Source organism: Panthera onca, chromosome D2 (genome assembly GCF_046562875.1).
Source record: "Panthera onca isolate mPanOnc1 chromosome D2, mPanOnc1 haplotype 2, whole genome shotgun sequence".
NCBI classification, from domain to species: domain Eukaryota; kingdom Metazoa; phylum Chordata; class Mammalia; order Carnivora; family Felidae; genus Panthera; species Panthera onca.
In genome coordinates, this window is record NC_138349.1 from 9,078,774 (window position 1) to 9,093,601 (window position 14,828).

A 14,828-nucleotide genomic window follows, 5' to 3' on the forward strand; every position below is an offset into this window, starting at 1 on the left:
TTTTTCCTTTCCTCATCTGGGGCTGGGGTTGGTTGTGGAGTCGGGGAGCGAGGAGGGAGAGCAAAGAGAACTCTGCCTCCTCCTATGGCCAGGCGGGGTGCGGTCCCTCGCAGACCTGTTGTGCTGGCTCCTTCTCTATGCACAGGATGCCGGAGTGTTGGCTACACCAAGTCCTGCTATCAAGGACTTGCTCTCTGGGCCCTGGGGGTCTCTTGTAGCAAGAGTGGCTACATTCTACTGCTGGCTCCATCCTCTTCTGTGCATACCTCTTTGTCCTGAACATGAAGGATTCCAGAAAGATCGGATAGCACGATCTCATTTACCTCCTGAGCCAACTCTCAGGCCTGCAGGTATGTGCAGAACCCACGTGCTTTCACTTTTTGGAACCAGGAACTCAAATTAGGGTGGTCTGGGCCTCTCTCTGGGGGTCCTTTCATCATGTTATTGCTTCCCGGGTCTTTCCTCTCCTGCTCTTATGCAAAGCATCAATCTACGGGCCAAGTAAGGCATCCACCTGTGAACAAAATGCCAGGCTGCCTTCCTTGTAGGACCCTCAACCACCTTGACTTCGGGGAAGTAAAGCACCCTCTCCTCCCTCTCAGCCTATGCTCCTCTCACGTGGACCATGGCTCGTGGCACCTCTCTGAGGCCTGTGAGGAGGTAGGTGGTCCTACCCCTGGTGGCTTTCTGAACTTACAACATGAGGTACTTAGGTAGGCCGACCTTATCATTTATTGCCCAAACTGGGAAGCCCTTCTGAAAGTGAAAGATGGCCCTGTTGACAATTATTCTGAGGCAACAGGCATAAACTGGGACTGTCTGGGCACCTCCTTGCTTGGGTTCTCTGCTTCGTCTGGGACATGTCTAAGATCAAGGCCAGAGGGCTCTGCCTGCAATCCAGCCTCCTGGTGTCCCCTACACCGTTCCCTCTGGCTCACATTCCCAGGATGCTAGTCTAGGCTACACGTAAGGCATGAAGGCCTCTCTCTCCTCTCCTGACCTGGGAAACCCCTCTTTAATTTGGGAGACAGTCATCTCTCCTCAAGCCTTATCGTCCACATTGGACTTAGGTGTCTCCTCTCCTTCAAACTCTGTTTCTGCCGAAAATAGGAACAGAAGTCAGGAAGGGCTGTTGCCAGCCTTGTGTGAGGCAAGGATCACGGAACCTCCTTGAATGGGGAGAAGGGAAAGGAGAAAATACCAAAAGAACACCAAAACAATCTCTGAAAATTAATCTTGCCACACTGCTTCAAAGCCAAAAGTTCTTGGAGAACGATGATGTTTGCTTAGTCAGGCACTCTGGGCATCGTTTGTTCTTTGGAGGAAGCAGCTGCTGCGTCCTCTAGAGCAGCCCAGACCTACAGAACTTTCCGCGATAACGGAAATGCTCTATAGCTGCGCTGCCCAATACGGTGGCCACCAGCCAAACGTGGCCAGTGAGCGCTCTGGAACATGGCTAGTGCTCCTGAGGAATCGAATGTCACATTTTATTTATTTTTAACTAACTTAAATTGAAATGGTCACACGGGGCTAGTCAGTAGCTATCATAGTGGACAGCACGGGTCTAGAAAAATCATTGAAAAGGAGAGATAGAATCCAAATGACATTTAAAAGACTGTCATCGGTGGATAGGTGGCAAATGGGTTGGATCCCGGGAAGAGAGGAAGCTGGGAGCTAATTGGGGGGTACTGTCCCCAGACTGAGATCACACCTTGGATTGGACTAAAGTGCCAGTAGAGATGGAAAGATGTACAGATGAAGAATTATTTTGGAGGCAGAACCAGCGAAGGCGGCCCACTGGCGACTGGGCTTTCCGTGTGCCACTACCAAGACCACACTGGCCTCTAAACAGATCCACCCTCTGTAGGAACCCATTCTGAATCATTCATTGCGTTTCACAGAGACCCCTGACCCAGGACATGTCTTCTTTCAGTGGTGGGCACAGCTGGTTACCATATGTACAGGTTTGAACAGTGTCTCCCAAAATTCATGCCCACACTATGAGTGTGACCTTACTAGGAAATAAGACCATTGCAGGTGTCATCAAGTGAAGATGAGGTCACACCACATTAGGGTGGGCCCCAAATCCAATAGGGCTGGTGTCCTTAGAAGACACGGGAAACGCGGATACTTCACACGGAAGGAAGACGGCCATGTGATGATGAGGTTGAGTTGGGGTCCGTGCTGCCATGAGCCAAGGACTCCAAGGGTGACTGGCAGCCCCCGGAAGCTAGAAGAGGCAAGGAAGGATCCTCTCCTAGAGCCTCCAGAGGGTATATGAGCCCACCAACACCTTGATTTCAGACTCCCGGCCCCCAGAACTGTGAGACAACGCCTTTCTGTCGTTTTCAGCCACCTCATTTGCGGTATTTTGTTCCGGCAGCTCTGGAACATAGATGCACCGGGCCAGCATCCACTCCCTGTTGCCTTCCTAGCAGATCTAGATTTTGTTTTGGTAACTACCCCTTCCCGGTAGCCGTGGATGTCAGGGAGCCGATCTTTCCTGGGTGGGTGCTGTTGATCTGGAGACAATCCTACCTTCCTTCCAAGGGAGGATTTTGGAGCGCGTACGTGACCCGAAATTGGCTAGGAGGGTCCGAAGAGTAGTCTGTGGAGGCCATCTGTTTCCACGGCTTCTACAATGTTCTTCTCTCCTTGGACATGATTGTGTCTGTGGGTAACACCTCCAGTGGCTGCAGCCACCTAGGCCCCAGGCTCAGGATGATGTCCGGGAAGCACAGAGATGGAAAGAGCCTAAGCCTGTTGGCCTTGGTAAGCTGCTGCTTCAACTGGCTCTGGGACCTCGGGCCTCTGGGCTTTCCAAGCTATGTGACGTAACAGAGACAAGGCTCGTTCCTCCTCCATCCAAGTGGCTTAACAAAGTACAAATGCAAAGAGAGCCGTGTTGGCAAACACCATTGGCCCCGTCCGGCTGCTTTTCCAAATGATATTTCAGCTCCTGTGGCAGCTCCTGCTTGATTAGAAATGATGAGTAAAAGAAAGGGGAAACACTTATGAAGATGCTACTCAGACCAATTTGTGCTTCCTACCTGGCCATCCATCCCATGGATGGTTTCTCAACACCTGGTCTCAGCTCTTTTGGAGGCTGGGGCAGGAGCGGTATCTTTTTTTTTTTTAATTTTTTAAAATGTTTTTAATTATATTTGAGAGAGAGAGAGAGAGAGAGAAAGAGAGAGAGACAGGGTGCAGCGGGGGAGGGGCAGAGAGCGGGAGACACAGAATGCGAAGCAGGCTCCAGGTTCTGAGCTGTCAGCACAGAGCCCGACGTGGGGCTCGAACCCACGAACTGTGAGATCATGACCTGAGCCAAAGTCAGACGCTTCACCGACTGAGCCACCCGGGTGCCCCAGGGAGCAGTGTCTTATAAGCAAATTTATTTCTCACAGAGGCTGGGAAGCCCCAGATCATGGCACAGATTCAGTGTCAGATGAGGGTCATCTTATTGGTGTGTCCTCACATGGCCCAAAGGGTCAGGGCTCCCTCTGGGGTCCCGCTTATAAGGGCACTAATCTCATTCTTCCCCACCCCACCCAAAGGCCACACCTCCGACGCTATCACCTTGTGGGGTAGGATTTCAATGTGCGAATTTACGAGGACCAATATCAGACGGGCAAGATTCTTTGACTCGTCCCCCAAATTGGGCGATTCCACCAAAGCTTTTCATGGTTCTGGCCGGCGTCTCCCTTCTGTCCCTGGCTATCCCAAAAGTTTCTCTCATCCAGAAAAGAAAATGCATCCCCTAATTTCAGAAGACCTCACAAACCACCTTTTAATCCCTCCAACTTAGTTTGATGTATTTCTCCATCTTTTTTCCCTTACTAATAAGAGGTACCCAGAGCGCCAGGGGGGCTCAGTTGACTAAGCGTCCCACTTGGGCTCAGGTCATGATCTCACAGTTCGTGGGTTCGAGCCCCGCCTCAGGCCTTCTGCTGTCAGCACAGAGCCCACGTTGGATCCTCTGTCTCCCTCTCTCACTGCCTCTCCCCTGCTACCACTCTCTCAAAAATAAACATAAAAAAAAAAAAAAAAGAGGACCTCAGTCATCCTCACGACCTCAGGCTCAGCTGCAAACCTTCAGATCCTTGCCTGGACTCTCCCTCAGAACCTCCCCCCACCCACCCCTGGGGCCATGGTGCTTCCCCAGGCTCAGGACTGCTGGAGGCCTTCCCTCTGCATGGGCTTCTCCCTGCCACCCCCATCAGCACCCACGGGGGGTTCCCCAGGCTGCCTCCTTGCTTGTTCTTAAGATACAGACACCCTTTCACCCTGCCCCTGAAAGCCAGGACCTGATGACTCCTGGCTCTCAGCCTCTTCTCAGATATTGCTCTGGGGGGAAGGAGGATTTGCTCAGGAAACAAATTCACTGACTTGTTAAATCGTTCCTCTCAGAGAACAAGAGTGCAGTACATTCTTGCAGAGTCAATGGTCATTTCCCAAAGCAATGAGCTTCCTCTTTCTGGCTCCTCTGTGTTCCAGTGGGCACTACCAGAACTTTCCACGAATTGGAAAATGAGTTTTACGTGGTGGCTGACATGATGCGATATTCATAATTCACATGACTTTTAACTAGGATTATTTATGTGACCTACATGTAACGTGCACGGCACATGATACCCACTCGATGGTAACTGGATGCTAGATTTGTGAATGGTCTTTTTTATAAAAAGTATTTAATAAATAGTTCAAATTTCAAAAATGAAAAAGTCTTATAGCTAGAGTGTTATTTTGCTTTTTTACGTCAATGATTTTAAGTACTTTAAAAATAACTTTGGGAAACGGGTAAAAATAATTTTCAAATTTTTCATTAACTTTAATTTGCATTTTTAATGAAAATACATTCCAGTTTTGTACATTATGAATAAAATTATTTTTAAAACTCCCGTGGCTCAGGAGCATGTATATGATCTTAATAGAAATAGAACACACAAATATAAAAGTTAGAAAACACAAAAGCTCGAACTAAATAAGAAATAGAAAATCTTCATAGAGGGGCGCCTGGGTGGCTCAGTCAGTTTAGTGTTTGACTCTTGACTTTGGCTCAGATCATGATCTCACAGTTCATGGGATCAAGTCCCAAGTCAGGCTCTGCACTGTTGCCTCAGAGCCTGCTTAGGATATTCTCTCCCTCTCTCTCAGCCCCTCCCCTGCTTGCACTCTCTCTCAAAAAAAGAAAAAAAAGAAAATCCTCCTAGAGGTGATCCACTCACATTTTTAAAACTCATAATAATCAAGTGATCACAAATAGGACACTACACATTCTTTTTTGTTGTTTTCAGATCCAATTTTAAGTAACGTTTCCACCCAACGTGGGGCTCGAACTCACAACTCTGAAATCAAGAGTTGCACACTCTATGGACTGAGCCAGTCAAGTAAGTGCCCCTACGCCTTCTTTACTGAATGAAGATTCCCTTACCAATCAGAACAATGAAAATGTATGTGAAAACGTTTTCAGTGGATCCACATCAAATTAAAGTCCCTGCAATTGTACCCCTCTTCATTAGCTAAAGATGTTATCACTGACAAAACAATAAGACTGCGGGTCGGCCCCCAGTTGAAGGCTAGCTCCAGGCTCACGAACACGCAGGACCAGCCGGTTCAACCCTCAGAGGGCATTTGTGGAGATGCTGGGGGATCCTGTGTTCTTTCCACAGGACGTGTGGACATTGCCACAGGTCTCAGAGGAAACCCACTGACTGAAATAGTAGCAAAAATGATAGAGGAACTAGGGGCCGAAAAACCGTTAGGAGTTAAGGCCCTAGGACCATAACAGGACTACGAGAGAAATGAGTCTTGGGAGAAGTCACACAAGAGACTCAACACTAACCAACCAACCAAAGAACCCACCCTGAGAGCACGCTCTTCTGCTGGTTGTTAACAACTATGAGGGTTTTCTCTCAAGAGATACTCCTTTCAGATGCCTGTGGAACATTCTGGCTTTTGCATCATCATGTGCAACCCTTTCCCCCGAGGGGCCAGTGGTGAATGTTGCAGTCTTTGAGTCGGATTCAGGTTCTTCACCATCTATTAGTCAGAGGTGATGAAGCGACTTTTTTTTTTGAAATTTTGATTCTTCTGGAAAACCGCCCTTACATGCTGAGGCCCAGAACGAATTCCAGGCCAAAAAAATAAGCTGGCCTGTGTCGAACATCTATACAAACTTGGGGTCCACTGAGGTCGAGAAGTGCGTTAACTCGAAGACCGCACAAATGCCGGCACCAAATGACAACCTGGTTTGTGAGAACATGACCGGTTGACAGAGCCTAATTGCCCTTTTTTTTTTTTTTTTTTTTGAATCTCAAACAAAACAAAACAAAAACAAAACACACCTTTCTGTATCCGGCAACTGTTTTCACATTAGTACATTTCAATCTGAGTAATTCCCAAGACTTGCCCACTGGATAAGTACAGGGCTGTCTTAGTTGCAAAATGCTCTTTATTAAAATACGCTTAAAATGAGCTTGGCAGCAATCAATAAGCATATCCTTAGCCTTTGTCTACTTGGAAAAATCAATTGGGTTGATAAGACGGAGTATTAATGTGCAAAGGAACTGCGCATACATTAAACAGTGATAGGTTTCTGTCATATGACCACGTGCAAAATAAAGCCACTCAACCAGATGTATTCCCTCCAGCCTCCCTGACCCTCCAAAGGTACAAAACCTTAAGACTCTGGAATTACTTGTTAGTTTACATCGCCGAGAGAGAGAGAGAGAAAAAAAAATCCATTTCTCTCTAAGAAAAATTATTAGGTTTAAAACACTGCATCTAAGGTAATTTATCCGTAGTTTCATCATTAACTCTCTTGCTAATAAAGGTAAGTTTTCATTAAACAAGCCCCACCGAGCCTCCTATTTTGGTGTGGGAGAAATGCAATGAACACATTGCCCTAAATTGCTTTTGGTTCCACAGAACTAGGAAAACAGCTGGTGCATAGCTTCTCAATACCACATGAGGAGAGAAGCAGGGTAATCTGTAATGAGCTAGTCACCTCTGAACTCAGTAGGGTGAAGGGGAAGGTGTCCTGCCCCTTCCACCTGCTGCCTCTCTGGCCCTCTAAACAGGTGGGTATTTAAGGGAGGTCTGGGCTTTGGTTAGCTGGTCCTGCTATATTGGGGTGCTGGAAAGTTGAAAAGGAACGTGGACTCTGCGGCTGGAATCCCTGGAACACTCAATTCTGTGTGCAATGAACAATCCCCCGAGGGATTCTGAAACGGATTCCAGGCCCAGGGATTTGACTGGTAGAGCAGGATCTCAGGTGAGTTAGGGGCAGAAGGTCTGTGACAGGGCTGTTCCACTCTCCTGAGGACTTCGTCAGTCTTTACACCATCAGTAATTACGTAAGACTGCCAAGTCTCTCCCTCCCACCCCAATCCTTCCAGGCGTTTTAGACATAAATTTCCAAGACCCTGCTGGACATCCTGCCAGGGCAGATCTGAAAATAAGCATCGGACCTAATGACCAGCAAATTCTGGGGATGGCATTCCACAGTCTGCCTTTTTTAGACTCAGTTATTCTAGAGCTCAGTGAAGGCTTTGAACAGAGGACGGTAAGAGGTACAATGGCAGAATCTTGATAAATGGTAGAATTTCCATTTAAAAGAAACCAGTAGCGTCAGCCAACAGTTGGGTGTTTTGTCAAAAACAAAACAAAAAACAAAAAATGAAGGAAGCAGAGAGCTTTAGGAAGAAGAGGGTGGCCAAAAGTAGAGTTTGGAAGGGATATAATAGGTCACCAATTAAAGGTAAAAAGATAATTTTTGAGAGTATTAAGCCCACTGACAAAAGTGAATGTCAGCTAAGATGAGATTAAAGGAGCAGGCCCTGAGCTGAGGCCTGTGGCCATGTGACCATCTGTCAGTGCTGTGGGGCAGTGCCCCACAGGGAAGTTTTATTTTTTTAAAGACGGGAGACTTGAACGCTGCTAGAGATTGAAGGAGGGAGCCAATGGGGCCAGATAGGCTACAAATAAAATTAAGGGAATAATGACCCAAGGTCTCAGGGAACATCGTGTCTTCCTTTATTATTATTTTTTTTTTTTTTGGTGTTTTCCAAACAGACTAGCTTTGACCTTCTCCGTAGAATCTGATTTAAGGGGCAATAATTTAATCAGGGGTTGGCAAACTTTTCCCTAAGGGCCAGACGGTAAATATTTTGCGGGCAAGAGGCAAAACTGAGGATATTATGAACATATTTATATGCCATCTAAAATGTAAAAAAAAGTTTTCCTTCGCAGGTCATAAATACTAGGTTTGGAGATCTCAGGTCCCATCACATAAAATCAAATTACGACAAGAGGCAAGATGCTAACATCAAGGCCAGTGAAGGTGGCCCAGTTTGCAGCTGAGTGCGAGAAACCTCCCTGGGAAAGTCCTGCTCAGCAAAGCAAGACGTACATGGCTTTGTGCGGGACAGCTGTTTACACTGGGCCAGTGCGACTTACCCACAGAGGCCAACCTTTCAAGGGACTAGGTTTCAGATCCCTTTCGGTCCTGTCAGCCTAGTGTCCTGTGTGGCTGGACGGAGCTGCCTACTTGGCTGTGGCTCGTTGAGAAAAGCAGAAAAGTCCGTGAAAGGTAAAATGATGCACCAAAGTGAAAATTCTCAGCAACCCTTCAGGTAGCTTTATTTTCAAATCACAATTACTCTTACATTTATTTAATTACACGTACTATTACACCCCATTATAAGACTTCCAACAGTATAGATGATGCCAATGACCCCCAGGGCTACCTTCTCACGTGCCAGCACAGGCCCTCGTTGCAGTTATCAGCGTGGCCACCACACTTCTCGAGTTCATTCTAAAAATTTTTATGCATGCTTGACTTACCGAAATAGATAGATCTGTACCATTCTGGGCAAATATTCGAGGTTATGTGGATCTTACTCTTTTAAACTGCCACATGGGATGTACAGTGTGTGATTCCATTGTTTACTTATTCTACTTTTCTACTTTCTCACTACTACAAACTCTGCTGTCCTAAGAGTCTGGGACACGCCTTCTTGGCTGTCCTCCCTTAGGCACCCGACCAAGACAGCTGGGCTTCCCACGCCTCTGTCCACAATCGTAACCTGTATTTTCATGTTGTAATTAACCAAAGTTATTTAAAGCTATGGTTCCCTTTTTTGTATTCTATCTTTTTGTTATTTATTTATTTACTTACCATCGTGTATGGTGAAGGTTGCCTGTAAAATTTGGGTTGTTTTTTTTTTTTTTCCCAGAATTTGTAGCAATTTCCTGGAGAAGGGCCGTTCTTTTGCATTTCAAAAGGACAGTCCTGCCCCCCTTGACACCAGTTGTAACTTCTGCTATCCCAATCCTCTGTTATCCTGTTCTTACCTCTTTCTACTAGGCTGGTTGATTTCTGAGTCAGCGCCCAGGATGATGGTTTTGTCGATGGTTTTCATTGTATTTCCATTTGTTTTGCTCTATATAGTTCCCAGTTATGTTGTTAGAGACATAAAGTTCACGACTAGTGGGCCTTCTTTGCGAAATCTTCCTATTTTCTCATGGATATTCTTTACGACTATTTGTGCCTTTAATTCGGTGCTGGTACTTCTTGAAGCAGGTGTGCGGTCTTTTCCCTTCAACTTTCCTGTTTGTTGGCGTTTCTAACTGTAGGTAGCTGGGAGTTATATTTTCCTTTTGTCCCATCTTAACATCCTTTCTTTTTCATGGGTGAGTTTAACCCATGTATACCTATTATGTTTGGCTGTACCCCTACCTTATTTTGTTTCCTACTTACCACGCTTTCTTTAAAAACAAGTAACTTTTGCAAAGTTAGCTTTTCCCCTTTATATTGTAGCTATCCATACAGATAACTGCACATCAAACATCCTATACCACCACTCAGCTTTTTATCCTGCTCTCTCATTCTTCCTGTCTCAGGGAAACTTCCAGATCACTCTGGAGGGCAGGACATTTCCTGGTATTGCCTTAGTGCCCTTTTTAGTACTTTGCTCTCCTTCCAGCCACATCTCTCCATCACCCTATCCACCCCACTCCCCAGTCTTTCTCCCAAAACACACAGGCTCCCACCACCCCTAATGATTTCTTTTGCAGGCCTGCTAGTTACCCTTCCCTGTTTGAAAAGATCATCCTGGTATTTTACTGGAAGCCTCCTGAAGATGAGCAAACCCATAAGACCGGAGGAACGAACCTGGGATGGCCTTCATCAGCCAGACTGCCCGAGTTTGAATCATTTCTGTCATGTACCAATAAGCATCTTATTGAACCTCTCCATGCCTCAGTCTCCTTGCCTGTAAAATGGGCTAACAGGAGCACCTACTGTAAAGGGTTGTTGTGAGTTAATATGTATCAAGAGCACAGAATAGCAGGTGGCACATGGGAAGAGCTCAAGAGACGTTAGCGCTTAGTGTTATTCTAAAGGATCTAAAGAAGTACTTTTGCATAGGGCTGGGCTTGGTAGTTTCCCACTCAATCTCTGTGTGAGGAGGCACCAACGAGGACAGAAAAATGACCCCTGAGATCAGCACACGTTTCACTAAGCATCTACTTTCTCATCCCCGTGGGGCACTTTCGACCCTTGGACACAGTGAATGCTCGGCACAAATCGCTGAACGACCGATACCTGGATTTCTAAAGTAGCATAGGAGGGAACGGGGAACAGGCTGAAACCTGCGGCGTCGGGCTATAGAAGATCACTGAGTAAAAGGCACAACGATATAAAATTTCCAGAAGTAGTACTAGAAAGCACAGGTATAAATATCAGCTAGACGAGATCTATCCTGTGAAGGTGTGCTCAAAACAGGTGACCTCTCAAACTGAAGAGTTCCTTATTTTGCTGAAAAAAAAAAAGGAAAAAAGAAAAAAAAAGAAAAAAGGGTCCTCCAGTAAAATTTTCTTTAGCATCAGAATTTAAACTTGGTCTATATCGTAGGACCTCTTCTCTGAAAACGAAATTGGCTTACAGGAGAGGCAAGCTATCAGGCTGGCAAACAAAAGTGTTATGTATTTTGCAGGAAGATTACACCATTTTGTTACTTCATCTGTATGTGGAATGAACGATTTTGCTTTGTCAGAGCGGCAAAAATCTCCAGTTAACTTAGTGCCGTAGTTTTTCCTTTTCCATAGAATACGGACTTTGTGACACTGAGTAGTCTGATTGACATACACCGTTCCCTTCATGAAGGATCAGCAAAATACAACAGTGAGGATAGAACTAAATGCATTTGCTAACATATGTCATAACCATAAAACCAAATCATACACAATAATCTTCACATGTGACATGCCAGCTTCAACTGATGGCAGCTGGTGTCTTTGGCAGGAGATTAATGTATGTAAGTCATGACACTGATCAATCACAACACTTCTGAAACGCTCTTGGTCAGTTAAAAGAAATAAATCAACAATCATACTGAAATATAATAAGAATGAAATCCAAAATCTGCTGAACAGAGATGATGTCAGGTAGGAGGAAGAACACTGTATCGGGAGCCAGTACTCTTGGATTCTTGTCTTGTTTTGTCCTTGGTGGATGACCTTGGGCAAACATTCTGGGTCATGAATCTTTCGCGTTTAAAATGAAGAGTTGGCCGGATAGTTCTCTAAGGTCTTTCCAGGTTTATCTTTCCGTGGTTCTAAAATCTTTTGACACTGATTCATTTTCGTGTTGTAAAATGAAATCTCTAACAATACCGACTTGGCAGTTGGGTTGAGTCCAGCTCCTTCCACACAAATACAGCCAAGACGTATTTGGTGTTTGGGTTCAAGTCTGAAACTCCTGAGAGCCACGAAGGCCCAATCCTCAAACTCACAAAGAATAATGACAGCCTTCAGGAGGTGAACCAGCTCATTCTCCATTAGACACAAACTCGGGATAGACCGTTTTAAAGCCCCTAAAGTCATGGTTATTAAGAAAAGGTATAAGGGAAGAACTACAGGGAAAACCCACGACATCCTTTTTGGTAAAAGGCAAAATGACACAATAATTCCCTAATACGAGAAGGTAGATGCATTAACTAGATTACAGAATTAACTTGCAACTGGTTTTTGTGAACATGGACAAAGGTACACATCATTAGAACTTTGTCAACAATGAATATACATTCAAGGTCTGGACGTACACAGGAGTTTCTCCAATGCTGCTAATTCCAACACGAGGTTTCTTGAAGTTTCACGTCTTTACAATTCCACAGGAACCAGTGGGATTTTTTTTTTTTTTTTTGGTACTAATGTTGGCTTCTGCATTATTTGTGAAGTCTACCTTTTACATAATCACAGAAATTAAAGACTAGACGTCTAGCCTTGTTTTAGGGCATTTCATCCATTCCCCTATTTTTTTTGTTTTTTTATCAGATTACACTGCCTTTTTGTTCCGAAAGACTGAATGAAGGAATTTCTACCATCTTCCTATTTGAAAGTCACGTAGACGTAATCTCTTTTGATCCAAGATCTGTATTTGTCTTTATTTCTTTCTGATATTTTAAAGTAATTCCTATCTCAATTGTATTTACCAATTCTGAGTATTTAACTATGATTTGCATCACAGAAATTAATCCAATTCAAGAAACATGAAGGTGCAAAAGCAAAATTACTTTAAAAATGTCAGGTTTTCTTAATAAGCATGATCCTCTCATTTATGGACTAAAATGCTTCCCATACAGCAGCAGTATGAACCCTGAAGCATTTTTCAACATCTCTGACCCATCCCACCTTTTCAGAAGAGACAAAACTCTAATCCATCTGTCATCTACTTCTCTGAGGGGACTCAGGATATGTACCCTGGCTTGGGGGAGGGGGAGGAGAGTCCTTTTCTCCTGATTGAGAATCCCCAATACTGAAGAGATGGCATCACCAGCTCTATATTTTGTAGAGCTTTGCTTTTCTGTAATTTGTATTGTGAAACAAATAGATTTTTGCCTTGCAAGATATAAAATTATTTTTATATTATTTTCCATATCACTGAATATGCTTTTTCAAACTCTACAGGCCCCTTCTAACTCATTCCTTATAAGATTTTGATATACTTCTTTACAGGGACAAGATTTCTCCCTCTTGAGAACCACTGAACCAAAACACAGCATCTGCATTACTATTCATGGTCAAGCCCAATAACTTTAAGTTTGAGGAAATACTATTCAGTTCAAATACAGAAAGAAATGATGTTGCTGAAAAACAGTGTGTGATAAAATGAATATTATAATACTGAATATATTCTGATTATTAAATCAAACTATTTAAACTTTATGCTTGAAAACTAATAGAAGGACTTGTTCTTTTTTTTTTTTTTTAACGTTTATTTATTTTTGAGAGAGACAGAGTGCGAGCAGGGGAGGAATAAAGAGAGAGGGAGACACAGAATCTGAAGCAGGCTCCAGGCTCCGAGCTGTCAGCACAAGCCCGACTGACGCGAGGCTTGAACTCACGAACCGCGAGATCATGACCTGAGCCAAAGTCGTACGGCCAACCGACTGAGCCACCCAGGAGCCCCGAGAAGAACTTGTTTTTAAAATGATCTGCTGAAAACATCATGAAATGCATCTTTTACGCAGCTCAATTATAGGAACAAATCGTATTGCTTTCTTTTGTTAAAATAATGTCTTCAATCATATGACCTATAGAATTATGCCCTTATTTTCCACCCACTTCCATTTAGAACTAGAACTTTCAGATCTTTCTATCTATTTATTTAATGTTTATTTTTGAGAGAGAGAGAGAGAGAGAGAGAGAGAGAGAGAGAACGAGCTGGGGAGGAACAGAGAGAGAGGCAGACAGAGGATCTGAAGCAGGCTCTGCACTGTCAATGCAGAGCCCGATATGGGGTTCGAACTCATGACCTGAGCTGAAGTTGGACGCTTAACTAAGCCACCCAGGCACCCCAGATTTTTCTTTTTTAAAAGTAACCTTCTTTTTTAGGGGCACCTGGGTGGCTCATTCAGTGAAGCTTCCAACTCCTGGTCAGTCATAGTCTCACAGTTCTTGAGATAAGAGCCCTGCATTGGGCTCTGCTGACAGCGAGAAGCCTGCTTGGGATTCTCTCTCTCCCTCTCTCTGCCCCTCCCCTGCCCACTCTCTCTCTCTCTTTTTCCTTCAAAATAAACATTTTTTTAAAACTTTTTTTTTAGATTTTTCTAAATACATTTTCAGTTCCTACCTAGGCTAGTAACTTAGAACTGAATCGATCAATAGAATTGCCAACTATAACAAATGTTTCTCTGATCCAAAAAATAAAGATTTAACAGGAATATAAAGCAGTCATGTCTGTACGTAATACTTCACATGCATTTCTCCAAATGCTGACAGAGTGAAACGTCTGTCTGCCCTGAAGCTGAAGTGATTTACACGTGTACAACTTTAACAACAGTTTTGGAGAAAACACAGATGCCCTTCTTCCCAAATTTGAAAAATGATTTCCCGGTGCCTAATTTATGCAGACTGGAAAGATAAAACACAAAAGATCAATCCCAAGAATCATGACTAAGGCCTTGAACAGAATACTTCAATGCCATGGAGGTTTACTTCCACAAAAAGGCACGATAGTTTAGACTTTTATACCAGCGACAAGGGGGAGAGGCCCGTCCCTGTGGACGTCAGTATTCTGTGTCAATGCACTTTGCGATAGTGTTGAGCTGGATATTTGAAGCTCCTTCGTATATTGTGCCTTAAATAAAAAGGGAGCAAAAAAAAAAAAAAAAAATTAGGAGTGCACCCATAACTACGTGTCTACATTAAGACATAGCTTCTACACATTACCTCTGTATATTTGCTATAAAACTGTCACTAGTGATATCATTCAATATCCCCTGAATATGGTACTATATGACAAAGTCATTTTGCCTAAGAGA

At 44.2% G+C, this 14,828-nt stretch overlaps 1 protein-coding gene across 3 annotated transcripts in view; it reads right to left on the minus strand.

Annotated features, from left to right (window-relative positions):
- Positions 1 to 12,279: 12,279 nt before the first annotated feature.
- Positions 12,280 to 14,828, minus strand: part of ACADSB (acyl-CoA dehydrogenase short/branched chain) — a 37,255-nt gene continuing 34,706 nt past the window's right edge. For all 3 annotated transcript variants that reach the window (XM_060641274.3, XM_060641276.3, XM_060641275.3), the window contains exon 11: positions 12,280 to 14,644. In XM_060641274.3, the coding sequence (XP_060497257.3) occupies positions 14,574 to 14,644 (71 nt within the window). In that variant the 3' untranslated portion in view covers positions 12,280 to 14,573. The remainder of the gene's footprint in view (positions 14,645 to 14,828) is intronic.